General features: G+C 63.7%; 3 protein-coding genes across 3 annotated transcripts in view; all 3 read left to right on the top strand.

The window, feature by feature from the left end:
- RAPGEFL1 (Rap guanine nucleotide exchange factor like 1) overlaps positions 1-2,982 on the top strand; it is an 11,913-nt gene extending 8,931 nt beyond the window's left edge. The window contains exons 9-15 of the mRNA XM_027666357.1: positions 26-204; positions 279-369; positions 942-992; positions 1,202-1,289; positions 1,376-1,440; positions 1,708-1,762; positions 2,421-2,982. Coding sequence (XP_027522158.1) covers positions 26-204; positions 279-369; positions 942-992; positions 1,202-1,289; positions 1,376-1,440; positions 1,708-1,762; positions 2,421-2,545 — 654 coding nt within the window. The 3' untranslated portion in view covers positions 2,546-2,982. The remainder of the gene's footprint in view (positions 1-25; positions 205-278; positions 370-941; positions 993-1,201; positions 1,290-1,375; positions 1,441-1,707; positions 1,763-2,420) is intronic.
- A 478-nt stretch (positions 2,983-3,460) lies between these two features.
- Positions 3,461-15,195, top strand: WIPF2 (WAS/WASL interacting protein family member 2). Its single transcript, XM_027666406.1, is given in 9 exon segments — positions 3,461-3,538; positions 9,709-9,833; positions 10,018-10,150; positions 10,289-10,408; positions 10,892-11,548; positions 12,832-12,878; positions 12,880-13,042; positions 13,152-13,253; positions 13,964-15,195. Coding segments are annotated over 8 exon segments (1,326 nt in total). The 5' UTR covers positions 3,461-3,538; positions 9,709-9,770; the 3' UTR covers positions 14,005-15,195.
- A 669-nt stretch (positions 15,196-15,864) lies between these two features.
- Positions 15,865-19,656, top strand: CDC6 (cell division cycle 6). The gene is made up of 12 exons (XM_027666385.1): positions 15,865-15,874; positions 16,076-16,309; positions 16,579-16,797; positions 17,042-17,241; positions 17,323-17,486; positions 17,613-17,719; positions 17,859-17,998; positions 18,133-18,233; positions 18,365-18,429; positions 18,565-18,764; positions 18,876-19,016; positions 19,116-19,656. The coding sequence occupies exons 2-12, from the start codon at positions 16,084-16,086 to the stop codon at positions 19,203-19,205; spliced, it is 1,653 nt and encodes a 550-aa protein (XP_027522186.1). The 5' UTR covers positions 15,865-15,874; positions 16,076-16,083; the 3' UTR covers positions 19,206-19,656.
- Positions 19,657-20,220: the final 564 nt, after the last annotated feature.

The raw sequence follows: 20,220 nt of genomic DNA, 5'->3' as shown, positions 1-20,220 counted from the left end.
CCCCCCCCCCCACCCCTCCCTGCAGCTGGAATTCGTGGATTATGTGTTCCACGGGGAGCGGGGCCGGCGGGAGACGGCGAACCTGGAGCTGCTGCTGCAGCGCTGCAGTGAAGTGCAGCACTGGGTGGGCACGGAGCTGCTGCTCTGCGAGGGGCTGGGCAAGCGCGCCCACCTGCTCAAGAAGCTCATCAAGATCGCTGCCATGTGAGTGGGGGGCCAGGGTGGGGGGGCCCGGGGGTGCCCAGCTCGCCCCTCACGCTCTCCCCTCCCACCCCCAGCTGCAAACAGAACCAGGACATGCTCTCCTTCTACGCCATCGTCATTGGCCTCAACAACGCCGCCGTCAGCCGCCTGCGCCTCACCTGGGAGGTGAGGGGCTGGGGGGCCCTGACCCCCTGCTGGATGCTCCCAGGCCTTCCCTGGTGCTCCCAGACCCCCCCAGATGCTCCCAGACCTTCCCAGGCCTTCCTGGACCCCCCCCAAGTGCTCCCTGACTCTTTCCTCAGTGCTCCCAGAACCCCCCAGAAGTTCTCAGCCTCCCTGTCCAGTGCTCCCAAAACCCCTCTGGATGCTCACTGAAAATCCCTAGTACTTCCAGACATCCCCAGGTGCTCCCAGAACCCCTTGGATGTTCCCAGATCCACCCTGGGTGCTCCCAGACCCCTCCTTGTGTGCTCCCAGAACCCCCCAGGAGTTCTCACACCCCCAATCCAGTGCTCCTAGGACTCCTCTGGGTGCTCCCACACCTTCTCAAACTTTCCTGGGCCTTCCTGGACCCCCCCCAGGTGCTCCCAGACCCTTTCCTGAGTGTTCATGGCCTGCCCCTGGGTGCTCCTGAACCCCTCGTGGGTTCTCCCAGACCCCCTCTGGGGTGTTCCTGGATCTCCTAGGTGCTCCCTGACCCGGTGGATGCTCATGTCCCCCCTCAATTTGTCTTCCAGAAACTCCCAGGGAAATTCAAGAACCTGTTTCGGAAGTTTGAGAACCTCACGGTGAGAAACATGGGGTTTGGGGGGTCCCCAGGCCCCCCCCAGGGTATTTGGGGAGCTGGTGGGCAGGGAACTTTCCTGAGGTGTCCAGGGGTGTTCTTACCACCACCTCCTCCACCAGCCCCATGCCCATGGCCACCAACATGGGGGGGAGATCCAGGGAACCCCCAGGGACCCCCCCAAACCCTGACCCCCCCGCCTTGTCCCCCCAGGATCCCTGCAGGAACCACAAGACCTACCGGGAGGTGCTGGCCAAGATGAAGCCCCCTCTGATCCCCTTCGTTCCGCTCATCCTCAAAGGTGAGGGGGGGGCTCCCCGTGTCCGACGGGGGGTCAGGGTCCTGCTGAGACCCCACGGGACCCCCCCTAACCCCCTTCACCCCCAGATCTGACCTTCCTGCATGAAGGCAGCAAGACCCTCCTGGACGGGCTGGTCAACGTGGAGAAACTGGTGGGTGCTTGGGGGGGGTTATGTAGCTGAGGGACCCCCGGGTTGAGGGCAGGGGAAGGGGGACCCCCCCTGAGGGGCTGGGGGTTCCCTGCCTGTGTGTGGGGGGTGAGGGTTCAGCATCCCCAGGGTGCAGAGCAGGACCCCCGGGGTGGGGTCCCTGATGGTGGGGGGTTGTGCAGGAGGTCCTGGGGGGGTCAGTGGTCCCTGGGGGGAGTCAGTGGTCCTTGGGGGGGCCTGGGCTGACTGTGAGGGTCTCTCTCTGCCCAGCACTGCATCGCTGAGAAAGTGAGAACCGTGAGGAAGTACCGGAGCCGCCCCCTCTGTGAGTGGGGGGCACATAGGGGTTGGGGGGGGGAAGGAGGGTGTCCCACACAGCCCTGAACCCTCAGTGCTGCTCCTGAGGGACAGGGGTGTGGCTGCACCCCCATCCGCATCCTCACACCCCATTATCCGTGTCCTGCACCCCTTCACCCCTGCATCCCCAAATCCCTGCGTCTGCATCCCTTCATCCCCACCCCTCTATCCCTTCATCCCTGTCCCCACATTTGCATTCCCATGTTTCTGTTACTGTGTCATCCCTTCATCCCCATCCCTATCCCTGCATCCCCATCCTCTCCATCCCATCCATCCCCACTCCCACCTCCTTGTCCTGGAATCTTTTCATCCCCACTCCCCCATCCTTCCGTCCCCATCCCTGCATTCCCACCTCCCCATCCCCATTCCCACATGACCATCCCTGTATTGTTTTTTCTCTTACATGTTGCCATCCCTGAATTCCCTGTATCCTTCCATCCCTGTCCCTCCATCCCCATTCCCACACTGACATCCCCATTTCCTTTCATCCCCATCCCCTTCATCCCTTTATCCCCGTTCCCAAATTACCACCTTGCATCTTTTCACCCCCATCCCTCCAACCCCTGCATCCCCACACTCCTCCATCACTGTTCCCACTCCATTCCCATTCCCATTCCCGTTCCCAGGCCTGGAGCTGGAGGCGTCCCCGGCCCAGCTGCAAACCAAGGCCTACGTGCGGCAGCTGCGCGTCATCGACAACCAGAACCTGCTCTTCGAGCTCTCCTACAAACTGGAGCCCGGCAGCCAGTGAGGGGAGGCCCACCGGGGACCCCCAAACCCTGGGGACCCCCCAGGCCCCAGGATCCCCCAACCCGGGGAACCCCCACCCCGGGGGGCCCGGTGCCCCCCAGCACTGACGCACTTTGCCCAGCCCCGACAGTGGGTGCTGCCCCCACCCTCGGGGGGGTGGGTGGGTTTGGGGACCCCCGGCACATACCCCCCCCTCCCCGGTGCCCCCCTTCCCTGGCGGGGGGCGCAGGGACCTACGGGGGGGCCCCTCGCCTCCCTACTTTTGTATGTGCCCCCCGCCCCCCCAGACGTGTATATTTTGTACTGAGCGCTGTCCGGAATTGTACATTTATTTTTTAAGAAAAAGGAGGAAAAAAAGGAAAAAAAAAACAGACAACAACAAAACCCCAACAAAACAGGCCGGGGAGGGTGGAGAGCCCCAATAAACGTCTGTCCCGGCGCCCGACTCTGATGTCATGCGAGGGACTGATGTCGTGCTGGGGAGTGACGTCACAGCAGATTGCCGGGTGACGTCACAGTTCCGGAACTGACAAGGCTGTCTCGACCTTCTCAAGATGGGGGTAGCGCGGGAGCTCGCGATGACCTTCCCAATATGGCGGCGCCCAGCGTTGCCCATCGACCTTCTGAACATGGCGGCCGCCAGGGGTCCGTTTGCCTTTCTCAATATGGTGGAGCTGGCGGTGTAGCCGCGCTCAGTCGCCGCATCTCAAGTCTGCAGCGGCTGCTTGGCACGGAGCGGGAAATCCCTTCTCGGTGGCGCCGCTCTCCCTCCGGTCTCTGGCACACGGTGGCACTGGGCGCTCCCGCTGCAGCCTTGACCTTCCCAAGATGGCGGCTCCTCCGTACACGGTCTCCCCACCTCCCCATCATGGCGCCGCGGCCCTGCCGTGCCCTGCCCACATCCTGTTGTGTCGCGCAGGCGCAGAGCGGCCGCGGCCGCCATTTCGTTCGGTGGTGCCGGGGCCGGGTACGGGAGCGGCGGGAGGAGCCGCGGGTGAGCGGGGAGGGCCTGGGGGGAGCGGGGGGCCAGGCCGGGGCTCAGGGGGCCGCGGGGAGCCGGAGCTGCGGGACGCGGGGCCGCTGTGAGGGGTGTGGTGGCTTGCGGTGGGCGTGTGGGGCCTGTGCGGAGCCCGGGCCCGGCGAGGCCTCCGCGGGGCCCGGGGGGTGTCCGGGCCGGCTGAGGGATCCCTAGGGCCGGCTGAGGGGTCCTCGGACCGGCTGTGGAGTGCTAGGAACAGGCGGGACTGGGGGACTGGAGCCGCCACACAGATCCCCTGTTCCGCTCCACCCTGACCCCTGTGACCCCTGTGGGACCCCCAGACTGACCCCCTGGGTCACCTCAGGGGCCCCTCGCCAGGACCTCCCTGGCCCCACCCTGGGGCTGCCCAGAACCGATGGGGCCAAGGGCTGAGATCTCAATCGTGGACCCCTTCACGTTGCCCCCTCCCTGAGTGTCCTTTGGGACCCCCACACTGATGCCCTGGACTCATCCAGTCTTACCCCTGGGTCACCTCAGGGACCCCTCCCCAGGACCCCCATGAACCCCTGCTATGACACCTGGGACTCCCAAAACCGATGCCCTTGCCCCCTTCACCCTAACCCCTGGGTCACCTCAGGGACCCCTCCCCAGGACCCCCCTGTATCCCCCCCCTCAGATTGCCCAGGACCTCCACTGTGACCTCCTCTGGCACCCTCACACTGACCCCCTGGACTTCCACCCTGGGGGTGTCTGGGACCCCCGCTATGACCCCTGGGACCCCCACACTGACCCCCTGGGCCTTTCCACCCTTCCCTGGACTCCCACCCTGGGGGTGCCCAGAACCAGCAGGACCAGGGGCTTTGAACCTCCACCTTGGGACCCCCACAGTGACCCCTGGAATTACCCTGGGACCCCCACTATGACCCCCTGGGCTCCTCCACCCTTCCCTGGACCCCCACCCTGAGGTTGGGCTGGGACCTTTCTGGAGAGGGGGGGTACAGCAGAAGGATGGGGAGGGGTCTGTGGCCCATGGTGGCTCAGGGATGACCGTGGGCACAGAGTGTCATGGAATCATGGAATCGTTTGGGTTAGAAGGGACCTTAAAAGCCATCCAGTGCCACCCCCTACCATGGATAGGGACACCTTCCTCTATCCCAGGTTGCTCCAGCCTGGCCTTGGACACACTTCCAGGGATGGGGCAGCCACAGGGAAACACATCCACGACTCCCTGCTCCCGGTGTGGGATCACATTCCGTCGGGATAACCCCGTCGGGATCACACTCTGCCAGTCAGCGGTTCCTGCCCGGCCCCATCATGTCCCATCTCTCCCCTCCCAGCTTCCTTTCCCTTCCTGGGAAAGGGGAGAGGCAGGGAAGGCTGTGGGCCTGGCGGGACGGGCTTTTCCTGCTTTTCCCTTTGGTGCAGCCGAGTTTCAGGACGTGATTCCCTTGCTCCTGATTAAAGGTTTCCTCTGGCAAGTGACCTGAGATGAGCTCGGAGGAAGGGACGAGCCTGACTTGAGGGTTCTGTGGGCTGGGAATGGGAAAAGCCTGGGATGGGGGAATCAAGGCTGTGGAAGCTGGGGATGGGGTAACTGAGGGTGTGGAAGCTTGGAATGGGCAGACAGAGACTGTGGAAGTTGTGGATAGGGAAACAGGCTGGAAGCTGGGAATGGGGAAACAGGCTGTGGAAATTGTGGATAGGGAAACAGGCTGGAAGCTGGGAATGGGGAAACAGGCTGTGGAAACTGTGGATAGGGAAACAGGCTGGAAGCTGGGAATGGAGAAACTGAGGCTCTGGAAGCTTGGGAAAGGGAAACAGGCTGGAAGCTGGGAATGGGGAAACGGGCTGTGGAAATTGTGGATAGGGAAACAGGTTGTAAGATGGGAATGGGGAAACAGGCTGTGGAAATTGTGGATAGGGAAACAGGCTGGAAGCTGGGAATGGAGAAGCTGAGGCTCTGGAAGCTTGGGAAAGGGAAACAGGCTGGAAGCTGGGAATGGGGAAACGGGCTGTGGAAATTGTGGATAGGGAAACAGGTTGTAAGATGGGAATGGGGAAACAGGCTGTGGAAATTGTGGATAGGGAAACAGGCTGGAAGCTGGGAATGGAGAAGCTGAGGCTCTGGAAGCTTGGGAAAGGGAAACAGGCTGGAAGCTGGGAATGGAGAAGTTGAGGCTCTGGAAGCTTGGGAAAGGGAAACAGGCTGGAAGCTGGGGATGGAGAAGTTGAGGCTCTGGAAGCTTGGGAAAGGGAAACAGGCTGGAAGCTGGGAATGAGGAAACAGGCTGTGGAAATTGTGGATAGGGAAATGGGCTGGAAGCTGGGAATGGAGAAACTGAGGCTGTGGAAATGGAGGCTGTGGAAGCTGTGGGTGGGGAAACTGAGGCTGTGGAACCCACCCCTGCGGAATGAGAAACTCCAGAGTTGGGGGTTTTGGTAAAAACGCCTCGTCAGAGCCCGCGCAGGTCGTTAATAATTCACAGGGAGCGTCTGGATCCCGCGGGGCCGGAGCGTGTCCGTCTGTCTGCAGGCAGGGATGCGCCGGCTCGGCGGGATGCTCCAAATGGAGCTGGCAGCTCGCGCTCGGGAAGCATGCTGATAGGATTTTAAAAGCCTGAGTGACCTTAAATCCTGCGATGGCTGTCGCTCAGGATAAATTATTTATGTGGCATCTTCAGCTCCGCGGGAGCGGGCAGGAATGTCGGGCTGCGGGGACAGGCTCGGAATTTGGGAGGGGGTAGCGAGGAGCTGCGGGTTTGGATGGGAAGAGGGGGAAGATAAAGGCGCGGGGGCGGGCGTTGGAGAGGTCCAGCCTTGGAAGTCGTTCCCAAACCGGTGGGGCCGCATTTCTGCACCGACATCAGAGGCTGGAAATTCCTCTTGATCTGCAGTTCAAAGCCTCCCCGAGGATGAGGCGCTGCAGCTCGGGCTTGCAAATGAGAAATACAAATCCGCCCCGGAGCCCAAATCCCCCTGAAAAGCGAGGAAATAGGCGGCTGAAGGTCACTGCTGCCTGTCCTGGCCCAGCAGCAATCCCCTGGGATGAGCTGGATCGGGGCTGCTGCTGGGGAGGGCGTTTTAAATCCCTCCACGGCAAACGGGGACTTGAAAAACACCTGGAAAATGTGGTGTGTCACCCTGGCCGGGCTGGATCCGCCTAATCCAGCTGTTTTAGGGTACAAGGGGCAGCTGAATGACAGATTCTTGGGATTTAATGGTGTTTTGATCCCAGAGGTGACAGGGAGGTGCTGATCCAAAACGCTGCCGAGGGGTCTGTGGCTGTGATGGGCTCCAGCCCTTGGAGCAGCAGCTCTGGAAGCAGCTTTCCTCAGGGTCACCTCAATCTCCTGATCTCTCCCTCCTCCCAGGGGACAGCTTTTCACACCTTGTTTTCCTCACACTTTGCTCAGAGCTCTCCTGGGGTTTGGTTTGGACTGGAAAAGCAAAGGCACTGTGCAAACCTGCCCCTCCTGCCTCAGCCCAGCTTTGATCTGCGGGTGTCTCTGGATTCAGCTCTTCCCAGCCACTTTCCCTGTGAGCAGTGGGAGCTCTCTCAGGCTCCGATGTGTCTTGGTGAAAGGATCCTGGTAAGGAAGAACAGAGGAGAAGTTGGAGCGTTGTTTCACAGGGATGGCCTCTACCAGGCAGGAAGGGGTGCTGAGCAGTGCTGGGAGGAGAACTCCCCCCTTTTCTCTTTTCCTGGAGGATTTAGCTTGTGTCTCCCTAATCTGTATCAGCTGGATCTGTCTTCTTGCACATGAAAGGTCCAGGCTGTATTTCAAAGGCAGCCTTCCCACCCGGAGCTCTCAGCTTTTCCCAGCCATGTGCTGAGTTCGGGGCCTCTCGATTTTGGTTTTTCAAAGTGACCTTTGCTGTTAATCCCCAGCCCTAACGGGGCCGTGTGCTCAAACGGAATGACCTGTTTCTCGGGAATTCAGCTCCAGTTTATCCTCAAGCTGCTTTAGCTTAAACTCTTCCCTCCTCTCCTCTTGCTCTTCTAGGTCAGAGCCTGGATCTGAGCGCAGGTTCTGCTGTGAGGGCACCCTAAAAATGGGGAGATGGTGACTCGTGGTCTGTTTGGAGAAATACCCCCCTCGTCCTACAAGTCCCATGGGATTGCCCCTGTGGGATTGTCCTTGTGGGATTGTTTGGAGCTGCTCCACTTGTCACAGGGTGTCTGGGGGTCAGCAGGGCACACGGGGGAACCTTGTGACAAACCTCTGTCTGTCTGTCTGTGGGATGGTGTGTCCCTGTCACAGCAGCTCCCGTGACCCCAAGTGCCACCGAGGGAAGTGTCACCCTGGGAGTAACCAGCTGGAGCAGGGACGTGATGTGTGACGTTCCCGTGGGTCGGGAGCGGAGGTGACGGCCCTGGCACGGCTCCTGTGCTGGCTCAGGGCTGTGACACAAGAGCCCGAGTCAGGAGTCTCATTACCTGGCGCTGAATCCGTGCTAATTCCCTCCGGCGGCTGATCCAGCACGGCTGGGGCTCTGCCCCGGAGCAGCTCGTGCCGTCCTGGCCCCACTGCAGGGTGGGAAGGAGCACAGGGAAAAGCATTCCTGTTCCAACTCGTCCCAGACAAGCACATTCGGAGCCGTCTGTGATCCTGCTCCGGTGGGAAAGGCACAGGCTGGATGTGTTTGCCGGGCATTATTCCTGGTTCTGGAGCGTCCGGAGGGATCAGGGGACGTTGGCTCTTGGGTGTGAGGCCTCGAGCTGGGACTTGACAGAGGAGGGCACTTCCATCAGGAAACTGGGAGCCTCAGGTGACTCGGAAAATGCAGGAGATAGAGGGAGGAAGGCCTTCCTGACAAGGCTGTAGCTGAGGAATTCTCACTGGGTAGAAGGGCTGATTTTAATTAAAAGGCAGTTTATGGATTTATTTATTTCCCTGAACCACGGAGCCGGTGGTTTCCCGAGGGCAGGGGAGCCACTGGCATCACAGCTGTGCTGCTGCTCCGTGCTTCCTATTCTCACATCTCGGGAATGTCTGACAGGTGAGGATGGACCTGTGTCCCATGGGATCAGTAAATTGTAGTTTATCCAGCAGATGAGTCCGATGAGGGATCTGGTTGTTAATACCTGGTGCAAACCTGAGTCACAAAGGAACTTTCATGGGGACAGGGGCTGTTCCTGTGCCCTCTGTCACTGCCCTCAGGGTCAGAAATGGGAAGTTTCAGGTGTGAAACTGCCCTGTCCTTGCCTCCTGTTGGCGTTGTGGTCCCTGTTAGTGACTGTGGAATAGGTTTTCCTGAGGGAAGGATGTCTGTGGCCCAGAGAGGGACATTTGTCCCCTGCCTCTGGGTCTGCCCCGAGCACCTGAGACTCTCCATGTGGGGCCTCCAGTCACCACATTCCTATTCCCTGAGCCGGTGCTGCAGGACGGCCCTACCTGAGCACTGTTGTCAGCAGCACGAGTCTGCCAGGGAACTGTGACTTCCCGGTGATTCAGGCTCCTCTTCCTGTCCCCCCCTCCCTCTGTGCTCCGTCTCCAGTGCCAAACGGAGCTGCCAAACCCCAGGAGCTGTTCCAGGGGAGCCGCGGTGCCGGACAGGTTCGTTTTGGGCTTGTGATGAGATGGGTTGGAATGTCATCAGATCCATGCTGGGAAAAGCTGGTTTCCCTGACTGCTTGGAGAGCTTTGGTGGGGGCTTTGGAGCTGTGGGGTACAGAGAGCCTTCAGTGTTGGGGGGTTATTGATGCTGTGGTTGGGAGCCACAGGACAGCCCCACACTGCTCCAGCTGCTCCAGAGACGGAGCCGTCTGGCAGATTTACCCTGGCTGTGGCTGGAGAGGCCCCGGGGCTGTGTGCCAGGGCTGGCTGTGCCTCCTGCAGGCTCCTGTCACATTCCCACGTGAGCATTCTCCGGCTGCAGCTGGAGGAGCTGGATGGATGGTGCTGGAGCAGCTTGGCTGGGTTTTCTCTGCTGAGCGAGGTGCTCGTGTGAGACACATCCTGGGTGTCATCTCCAGGCACTCAGAGGGCCCTGGGGATTTGAGGTGGGGATGTTGCTGTCCCACTTCTGGGATCTGCTGCTCCAGGGTGTTGGGAGGACGTGGGAGCTCAGATCCAGCTGCTGCCTCAGAGAAGCTCCAGCTCAGCACCAGCACAGCACCCCGGGGCCATGTTTCTCCGCAGGCTTTCCCCTCCATTCCCTGACCACTTCCTCCCTTCCTGCAGGCATGAGTGCCCAGGCCTGCCCCCAGCACTGAGCAACCGGAGCCGCCGGGAGCCAGGCCAGGATGCCGATCCCTCCTCCCCCGCCGCCGCCCCCCGGCCCCCCGCCGCCCCCCACCCTCGGTCAGGTAGGGGTCACCTTGTGACAGGTGGGGAGGTGGCCTGTCCCCTTATGGGGCCACTTGCCAGAGGAATTGGCCCTGGAGAAAGCTGGCTGTGGGTGCCTCGGGAGGTGGGAATGTGGAGCGGTGCTGTGCCTGTGCCGTGGGTCGGGGTGTCCGGGGCAGGTGCTGAGCTGCTGCTCGTCCCCAGGCGAACACGGAGCCGCCCAAGCTGAGCCGGGAGGAGCAGCGGGGCCGCGGGGCCCTCCTGCAGGACATCTGTAAAGGGACCAAGCTCAGGAAAGTGACCCAAATCAACGACCGGAGCGCGCCCATCCTCGAGAGTGAGTCCCCGGGGGGCTCCCGGCCCCGTGCCAGCTGCTGCTGTGCCCAGCAGGGCTCTCACCCATCTGGTTCCCAGCAGCTCCTCATTGGAGGAGCGGATAATTCCAGGCTTAACCTCTCTGCCTCCCTCCTTCCAGAGCCCAAGGGCAGTGGCAGCGGCAACTACAGCTCTGGCTCAGCCGCCATCCAGCCCAAGGGTGGCCTGTTCCAAGGTGGCGTTCCCAAGCTCAGACCCGTGGGAGCCAAGGACAGCTCAGGTAATGTCCACGTGCCCGTGGTCTGCGTGGGGTTCCCGGGAGGGCCTGGAGCAGGAGGGGGTCGAGGATCTTACCGTGCTTCCCTGGGGGTTTCAGCTGGTCAGAGGCAGGACCCCAGGTCACACCCCCTGTGTGGCACAGGCTGGCTGTGCCCTCCCCGTGCCACAATGTCCCACACATGGACCTCTCATAGCGTGCAGGAGCCGCGTGTGTTGCTGAATGTTTCTCTCTGGTGTTCTCTGTGGTGATCAAAGAGTAGAGTGGTGAGAGAGGAGCCGTGTGTGTGGCTGTGCTCGCTGCCAGCTCCCTGCCTGTGCCAGACATCTGTGTGGCCTGGCCCTCCTCGGCCGCGGCTCTGCGCAGAGACAAGGCACGGAGCCACTCCTGTGCCATTCCTGACCCCTCACTGTGCTCTCCTTCCCCACAGACAGCTCCCCCAAACAGACCCTGCGAACCCCCTCACTGTGCTCTCCTTCCTCACAGACAGCTCCACCAAACAGACCCTACAAGTGCCCGGCTCCCGTGCAGCTGCCCCCAGGCCCCCGGTGCCAGCCAGCAACAGCCGCCCTCAGGACGATGCCGACAGCAGCCGGGGGTCCCCGCCGGAGCTGCCGCGCACGCAGAGACCCTCCCTGCCCGACCTGTCCCGGCCCGGCACCGCCGGCAGCACCGGCATGAAGCACAGCTCCTCGGCCCCGCCGCCCCCACCACCGGGACGCCGCGCCGCTGCCCCCCCGGCTCCCCCTCCGGCGCACGCCAAGGCCTCGCCCTACAACCGGGAGAAGCCACTGCCGCCCACCCCGGGACAGCGCCCACCCGGCAGCAGGGACGGACCCCCAGCCCCGCCGCCCATCAAGCCCCCTCCCTCCCCAGTCAGCCTCCGGACGGGGTCGGGGGCTCAGGGCCAGTCTCTCGCCCCCCCACCGCCCCCTTACCGGCAACCGCCCGGTGTCCCCAACGGCCCCTCCAGCCCTGGCAGCGAGTCGGCCCCGGAGCTGCCGCAGAGACACAACTCCTTGCACAGGAAGGCGCCGGGCCCCTTGCGGGGTCTGGCCCCCCCGCCGCCCACTGCTGCCTCCCCATCCCTGCAAACCACCCCCCCCCCCCCGCCGGCCAGAGACCCCCCGAGCCGCGGAGCAGGTAAGAGCCGTTTGCTCCGGGGTGCCCGGGGTGGGCCATGGAGGGTCTCTCGGTGGCTGGGGGCTTGTGAGAGGTGAATGGGAAGAGTCAGCTCTGAGGCACAGTGAGGTTCCACAGAAAGGTTGATTAAACATTGACTGCCCAGGGAGGTGGAGTCACCATCCCTGAAGGTGTTCAGGGAGTCGTGGCACTCAGTGCCCTGGTCTGGTTGACAAGGTGGGGATTGATCACAGGTTGGACTCAATGATCTTGGAGGTGTTTTCCAGCCTGAGTCTGTGATTCTGCTCGTGGTGTAGGGGCTGAGCAGGGCAGTGGCTGCAGTGTCATGTTTAACACATGTCTTTGGTTATGTCCCATGCCCATCCAGCTCCTCCCAGCCCGATGGTGGTGGTGGGTTGTGTCTGGGCAGCTCCTGCCCGCGAGGTCCGTGTGCTTTCCTGGGGTGGGAGGTGAGAACATGGCAGAGCCAGAGCTGCATAGTCTGTCTCTGCTCCCCTGAGCTTCTGAAATGTCACTGAAGAGATGACAAAAAGCTGTGGCAGAGCAGGGAGAAGCCTTTCCCGTGGTGGTGCAGCCCTCGAGAGCGTGTCCCCGTGGCCGGGGCTGGCGCTGGCTGTGCCCTGGTGCCCCCCCGTGCGCTCCTGGGCTCCGTGTCCAGACCGCAGCTCCCGCCTGGGCCCCGGCCAAGCCGCTCTGTCCTCCCAGCCCTGCCAGAATCCCTCCTTGGAGCTACGGCTGGGGAGCTGCGCTGTCAGCCCGGCTGTAATTAGGCTAATGAGGAGCATGAACTGCCACCGAGCCTCTGCGGGAGGCTGGGCAGGAGCGAGAGGTGGGTCAGAGGGGCCGGGGGTCCTGTCACCACCTCAGTGGCACTGCAGACGTGGCCTCCAGCCCTGGCAGGCAGTGTCTTGGCTCCATGGGGAGCTGCTGCCCTCAGACTCTGGGATGTGCTGGCTCATAGCTGCTCCTTGGATCGCCTCCGTGGAGGGACATGTGCCCAGCATGGGCTGGGAGTGTGCAGGGCCAGAGCAGCCCCCTACGGTGGGTGGTGAGCTGGGGGGGCACGGGGCTGACCGGTCTCTGCCCTGCAGCTGCTGGAGGAATGAGGAATGCAGATGTCAGGAGCGAGCAGGAAATCTCTGGGCACTCATAGGAGCATCCCTGAGCCGCGGTCATCCCTGAGCCACCGAGGTCTGGCCCAGCCGCTGGCCTGGAATGCTCCAGGGGATGTCCTTGGGTTTGCCCCAGGAATGCCGCATTTGCTGACCCCGCTCTCCCTGCAGCGCCCCCGCCCCCCCCCCCCATGCCGCGGAACGGGGGGCGCGGTGCCCCCCCCGCCCCCGCCCCCCTACAGACTGCACGGCCCCGCCGAGCCCCCCAGCCGGGGGAAGCCCCCGCCGCCGCCCACCAGGACCCCGGCCGGGCCACCGCCGCCGCCACCGCCCGTGCGGAACGGGCACCGCGACTCCATCTCCACCGTCAGAGCATTCCTGGGTGAGCGGGACCCCCGCATGGATCCCCCTCGGAGCAGAGCCCTCTGGCTTTGGCCGGGCTCCCCCAGAGTCCCCCTCCCTCACCTGCCTCTTCTGCCCCTTTTCCGCAGATGACTTTGAATCCAAATACTCCTTTCATCCCGTTGAAGACTTCCCAGCCCCAGAGGAATATAAGTACTTCCAGAGAATCTACCCCAGCAAAACAAACAGAGGTGAGGAGGATGGGGGGGGGGTGCATGTGAGGAGGAGGAGGGGGTGTCCTGCAGTACCTGTCCCCTCCTGTGCCCTTGGGGTCGTGTTTGTCCCCATGCAGGGTGAATGTTGCAGTGGCCTCGCCCCAGGCCCTGCCCATGTTCCTGGGGGTGTCAAGCCCCTTTCCTGGGGGTGCTGAGCTCCGAGGGCAGCTCGCTGTGCTTCAGGGGAAGTGGGGGCTGGGAATTTGGGCTGTGCAGATGTCCCATCCCACTTGCTGGGAAATGCCGCAGGCTCGTTCCTGCTTTCATTGGTGCCAGAGGGGGATCCTGAAGGACCCTGCAGCCGGAGCTGGGGCTGGACAGGGGCCGGGGTGGGGCACAGCCCCTCTGTGTATCCCGGGGCTGGCCCTGAGCGCCGGCGCTCCGACCCGGCAGAGCTCAAAGTGCCCTTGGTGCCGCGCGTCAGCGCTGCGGATCCCGGCGGAGACTCCGGGGAGAATGGGATGCTCGTTTATTTTTAGAGCCATGAATGTTTAATGCGGGTTTGAAAAGCCCCGAGCTCGGTGCGGCTGCTGCCAGGCGCAAATCCCAGGCTCCAGATCTCCGCGGGGAGGTCGGGGAGGGAGGGGGGGCCAGCAGCTGGCGCGGGGGTGTGGAGGAGGGAAAGCAGACGTGCCGGATCCGGCTCTGCGGAGCTCCCGCTTCCATCCTCCTTCCTTGTCTTGCAGCTACACGTGGGGCCCCCCCTCTGCCCCCCATCCCCAGGTGAAACCGGGCCGTGCAGGTGGATTGTTCCGGAGCAGACACACGGACCTCCTTCCCCTCCCTCAGCCGGCCCCCCCAGCTCCCAGCCCCCCGGATCCTGCATGGCACACTCCCGGCCTCTCTGCCTTCCCCAGGACCAGCGGATCTGCCCGGCCCAGCGCCCTCCATCAGCCTCCCCCTCATCTATGCACCCCTCGGGACTCATGGCAAGCCTGGATGGGTCCATCCCTTGTTCCTCCTCATGGATCCTGGGCCAGGATCAGCCTGGGAGCTGGGCACGGGACTCTGGGCTGAGCCGTGTGCCGGCTGTGGGGATCAGGGGGGCTGGTGGAGAGGGGCTGCAGATGGACATACTGCAAGACCCCTGGAGCGAGGGGGAGCAGGGACAGGCTGGGGGAGCCTCGTTATCCCTGGAGAGCCTCATTATCCCGGTGGAACCTCATTATCCTGGGAGAGCCTTGTTATCCCGGCACAGCCCATTGCTTTTTTGCACAGGAGCCAGTAGGGGAGGGGGGTGAGTGGGACCATCCAGGGAGACCCCGACAGTGCTGGGTGAGGGGGAACCCCATCCCTGTCCCCTCTAAAACCGGCACTTCCCCCCTGGGCTGGGGGGCGTGGGGTCCTCTTGGCTTTCACCACTGAACCCCCGAACTCGAGCATTTTAACAAGAAAACACTAATTATCTGGGGGGGGAACCAGGAGGGGGCCGTTTGTGCTGGTTCTGATGCGTCAGGGGGCACATGGGGGGGGCCCTGGGGGAGCCAGTGACGTTTTGCCTTATACACTCCCTGTCCGACGGGTGGTCCCGGCCGGACTCTCCGTGTTCCCGCGGGGGGGTCACACTAACGTAGTTACTGATCTCTTTGTACCTGTCAAGCGCCGTAGGAGGAAGGTGGCGGGGGCTGCAGGGGGGCTGCACCTCCCCCAGAACGGTTTGGGGTTGATTTGGGTGTTGTTTTTTTTTTTTTCTATGACGATGGACCTTTCCCTGTTGGGGTTGGAGCAATGCGGGTGAAGGGTGAGGGGTGTTTGGGGGGGTTTTCTGGAGGATGACCCCCCTCAGCATTGCCCTTTGGGTTAAATAAAGGGTCAACACGGTTCTGCCCCTCCTGGAGCGAGGGACCCTCCTAAGAGGGAACAGAGGGAATTGGAGGAGCTGGAAATTGCATTTAAATAAAAGTAATAAAGTGATAAATGATGTCAAGGGCACTGTCTGGGGGGAGAGTGCTGGAGAAGGGGGGGTAGCCAGGGACCCCTCTTGTCTCTTGGGGGGGTGATGGCCCCAAGGGCTGCAGGTAGGGTGTTCTGTCTGCAGCCAGGCTGGTACTGGGAGTGCTGGGAGGCAGGGAGGAGGTTACTGGTGGCACTGGGACCACTGGGAAGACAGTGGGAGCATGGGGAGGCGGGGTTGCATGGTCTGGGAGCATGGCGAGGTGGGATTGGGCGGGTGCGGGAAGGGGGGGATACTGGGAGTGCTGGGAGGCAGGGGGGAGAGTGCTGGGAGAAGGGAGGGGCAGGACTGGGTGGCAGTAGGAAGGCAGGATGAGGGATACTGGTGGCACTGGGAAGGCAGGATGGGGGATGCAGGCACTGGGAGCACGCGGGGGGGGGCTGGGGGTTACTGGGCGCGCCGGTCCCGTCCGGACTACAGCTCCCAGCGTGCTCCGCCCGCCTTCCGCCATGTCTCGGGCGCGCTCGCTGATTGGCTGCTCTGTTGCGATCCGTCCTCCGGACGCGGCGATTGGCGGTGGCGGCGGCAGCGCAGCCAATGGGGAGGAAGGGGCGAGGCCAGCTCGGGCTGGTGGCGCGAACTGCGGAGCCGGGGCTGATTTGGCGCGAGAAGGTCGGTGGTGGCAGCGGGGGGGACACGGGAGGTCGGGGGGGACACGAGGGATTGGGGGGGACTATGGGGCTCGGGGGGGCTCAGGGTCGTGCCGGGAGGTACGGGGGCGGAAATAGGGGACAGGGCCGGTGTGGGATGGGATAGGGGGGGTGCCCGCGAGCCGCGGGGCTGGGGATCCCCCCGGTCTGACCGGGGTCCCCCCCGCCTGACCGCTGTCTCCCTCCCCCTGCAGCCTCCGCCATGAGCAGCCGCAGCCCGCAGAGCCAGCCCACCATCGGCTTCCCCCGCACGAGGAGCGCCCGCCGCCTCGGGGCCACCCCCTCGGCCAAGAGCGACCCCGGCCCCTCGCCGCGCCCCAAGGCCTCAGGTTCCCCCGGCCAGGCCACCCCGAGCACACGCTCGGCCCGGGCCACAGCGCAGCCCTTGAGCCCCAAAGTACAGCCCCTGAGTCCCCGCAAGCGCCTGGGTGAGTTTCCCCCCTGTCCCCTGCCCTGGGACCCCCCGGGAATGGTGGGGGGCCCATCCCCTCCCCACCCCTGCAGGGTGGGGGTCTCACCCTGGGGCGGCCGGGGCAGGCGGATGGGCTCGGCTCCCACCCCCATCCCTGGCCCAGCTGCGTTTGGCGCTTCACCCCCATTTTGGGAGGAGAAGCTGCTCCCGCGGGGTTTGGGAGGTGATGAAGCGCAAAGCCCCCCAGGGAGAGCGGCCCGGTCACCTCTCCCTGTCCCCCTGCAGGTGACGAGAACCTCTGCAACGTCCCCCAGGCCCTGCCCGGCTCCCCGGCCAAGCGCAGCAAGGAGAACCGGGGCCGGCGGCTGCTCTTCGGGGACCCCCCGACCTCCCCCGAGCAGCCCAAGAGTCCGGGGCCGACCCCGAGGAGTGGGGGGCCAGAGACCCCCCGGAGCTCGAGGGTCAATGGGCAGAACCCTCGGACCAGGCTCTTCCGGCAGGAAGGTGAGTGTGGGCAGGGATGAGGGAATGGATGGGGGTAGAACTGGGGAATATGGGGATGGGGATGAGATAGAGATGGAGATGGGATGGGGCATGGGTGTGGGGATAGGGTTGGGGATGGGGATGAAGCCAGGGATGAGGATTGGGATATGTTGATAGAACCAGGGATGGGGATACAGCTGGAATTGGGATGGAGATAGGGATGGGGTCCTGGCAGCACCCCTGAATCCTGTCCCTCCCTGTGCAGGTACCTGCTACCAGCAGGCCAAGCAAGTGCTGCATGTGGCCGTGCCTGACCGGCTGCAGGGCCGGGAACGGGAGACCGGGATCCTGCGGCAGTTCCTGCGGGAGCACATCCAGGGCCACCGGCCTGGCAGCCTCTACGTGTCCGGAGCCCCCGGGACTGGGAAAACGGCCTGTCTGAGCCGTGTTCTGCTCGACTGCAAGGTCTGTGCCATGGCCAGGGGGCTGCTCTGGGGGGCTGGGAGCAGCAGCTCAGGGCTGGTGTAACGTTCCCATTCCTGGCAGGATGAGCTGGCTGGGAGCAAGACCGTGGTGCTGAACTGCATGGCCCTGGGCAGCCCCCACGCTGTCTTCCCTACCCTGGCACAGCACCTGGGGCTGCCCACGGCCACTGGCCGGGAGCAAATCCGGACCCTGGAAAAGCATCTGACGGCCCAGGGGCCCATGGTGTGAGTTCTCCATCCCTGGGTTCCCCCTGGGTGCTGGGAGAGGTGGCCTGGCAGCAGCTCTCTCTGCTTAGGGTGCTCTGAGGGGAGGGTGGGCAGAGTGGGGACTCAACTGCACTCCCCCTGCAGGCTCCTGGTGCTGGATGAGCTGGACCAGCTGGAGAGCAAAGGCCAGGACGTGCTCTACACCCTCTTCGAGTGGACCCGGCTGCCCAGCTCCAGGCTCGTCCTCGTGGGTGAGTGTGTGGAGTGTGGCACTGCCCCCCTGGGCACCCTCCCTGTTTTGAGGGGGCTGATGAAAGGTTGCCTTTGCGCTCCCCTCCCGCTGCCTCCTCGGGTCGCAGCCCTCATCCTCCTCCTCTCCTTGCCCTGCAGGGTTGGCCAATGCCCTGGACCTGACGGATCGAAGCCTGGTCAGGCTGGGAGCCCACCTGGCTGGCAGCCCCCGCCTGCTACACTTCCCACCCTACACCAAGGAGCAGCTCACCCGCATCCTGCAGGAGCGGCTGGGGCAGGTGGGGACATGGGGGGACACAAGGGAGACACTGGGGGCTTTGCCATCCTATCGGGGCAGGTGGGGGCATGGGGAGGGCATGGGGGGGCTCTGCCTGTGTGGGGAGCAGCACTGATGGCCCCAGTGCCTCGGCAGGTGGCCGGTGACCCCGTCCTGGACGCAGCCGCGCTTCAGTTCTGCGCCCGCAAGGTCTCCGCGGTCTCCGGTGACGCTCGCAAGGCCCTGGACGTCTGCAGGTCAGTGTGTGCCCCAAAACCTGGCAGTGCCAGGGCCAGCATGGCCCCTGTGAGCCCCCATGGGTCCCCTGCACCGGGGGTACCTGTACCAGAGGTGCTTCTGCCCTGTGCTCAATGCTGTCCCTCCCCAGACGTGCCGTGGAGGTGGTGGAGCTGGAGGTGCGAGGCCAGACCCTGCTCAAGCCGCTGCCCAGGGGTGAGTTGGTGCTGCTGGAGCCAAAACCCTGGGGGGGCACCTCTGGGCTGGCCTTAATTGGGGTCTGGGGTCCCTTTCTGGGACACCTGCTCCCCGCTGCCGCCTCCCTTTCTCACCCCCTTCTCTGTCCCACAGGTGACTCCCCGGTGTCCCCCGTCCCCAAGCGCGTGGGGCTCCTGCACATCTCCCGGGTGCTCTCGGAGGTGTTTGGGGACCGGCTGGCAGGGGGGCCCCGGGGGGCCCAGGACACCTTCCCACTGCAGCAGAAGGTGCTGCTCTGCTCCCTGCTCCTGCTCTCCCGGCACCTGTGTGCCCGTGAGGTCACCCTGGGCAAGGTGAGTGGCAGCAGGACCCTCTCGGGGCTGGATCTGGGCAGTGGGTGGGTATCCCTGAGGGTCTCCCTGGGGTGTGACTCCAGCACTGTGATGCCCCTCTGCCTTCCCCAGCTCCACGACACCTACAGCCAGGTGTGCCGGAGGCAGCAGCTCCCCACCGTTGACCAGGCCGAGTGTCTGTCCCTTGTCACCCTCCTGGAGTCCCACGGCGTCCTCGAGCTCAAGAGGGCCAAGGAGGCCCGGCTGGCCAAGGTACCAGGGGGGTGGCAGGGTCTGGTGGTGGGACTGGAGTCTAGCAGCAGGGCAGGATCCAACAAGGGCAGTGCTGAGCGTCCCTCGTCTCCCTCCCAGGTCTCCCTGAAGCTGGAGGAGGCGGCACTGGAGCACAGGCTGCAGGACACAGCGCTGGTGGGCAGCATCCTGGCCCAGGGGCTGCACTAGCCCCCTCCCCATGGCCCCGGGGGGGATTTCAGTGCTGTGGCTGGAACAGAGAAATGGCTCCCAAAGCCTTGGACACTTGTCAAGTTGTGCCTTGGGGCCCTCAGTCTGGGGTTCTTTTATTAATATTTTTAATATATTAATATTATTAATGGTATATGATATCTGTGGGAGCCAAGGCAGGAGGCTGGAAGACCCTCTCCCAGCGCCTTTGCAGCCCCCCCAGCCCCTTTGCACCAGAGTGGTGGGTGCTGGTGCTCCTGGCCCTGTTCCCACTCCCGTGTGTGATCCTGGGGTCTGCTGTTGCTCCTGCCATGACCCAGGGATCCTGTGTTTGCTCCTGACTCCTTCGGAGCCTTCCAGGGCCCTCCAGAACCTTCTGGGCCCTTCTGGCTGCAGGAAGAACCGTCCCAGTGCCAGCCCTGCTCTGAGTCCCGGTGCTGGCAGGGGCAAAGGGGGGGTGCAGGGTCCGTCAGTGGTGGGTGAATGGCAAGGACCCCTTTATCTCCTACCATTAATAAAGTTGTTCTGGTTGAGCCCTGGCTCCTGTCCCCCTTTTCCCCCCACTGTCCCCCTGGTCCCTCCCTTCCCCAGGGCGGATGGGACCCATCTCTGTCTCCCCCTGCCCCTCTCCTGGGCTGCAGCCCCCCCTTAGCCCCCCCCCCCCCGCCCCCCCCCGCCGCCCCCTCCCTTTCTGTTAAATAATGGACGCTTTGACCTAATTTTGCAGCTTCCCCATCTCGGGGGGGTGTGGTGGGCTCTGGGCAGGCGGGGGAGCAGGGAGGGGACGAGGCTCTGTCAGTGCCACCCATCCCCCATCACACCCCATCTCTGACCATCCCACCCAGTCCCCTGGGACCCCCGGCTGTCCCCTCAGCAGCTCCTGGACAGGGAAGGGGTTCTGGGGGCAGGACAGGACGGGGTTCCTGGGTCCCCAGTGTGTCTCAGTTTCCCCCTGGCCCCATGGTGTGACCCTGCTGTGTGCCAGCCCCATCCTGGCTCTGCCCCCTGGCTCCGT

The sequence above is a fragment of the Corapipo altera genome, unplaced genomic scaffold, assembly GCF_003945725.1.
Source record: "Corapipo altera isolate COAL_440 unplaced genomic scaffold, ASM394572v1 200, whole genome shotgun sequence".
Lineage (NCBI taxonomy): Eukaryota > Metazoa > Chordata > Aves > Passeriformes > Pipridae > Corapipo > Corapipo altera.
Note: the sequence above shows the minus strand (reverse complement) of the source record. Positions and strands in the feature narration are given on the sequence as shown.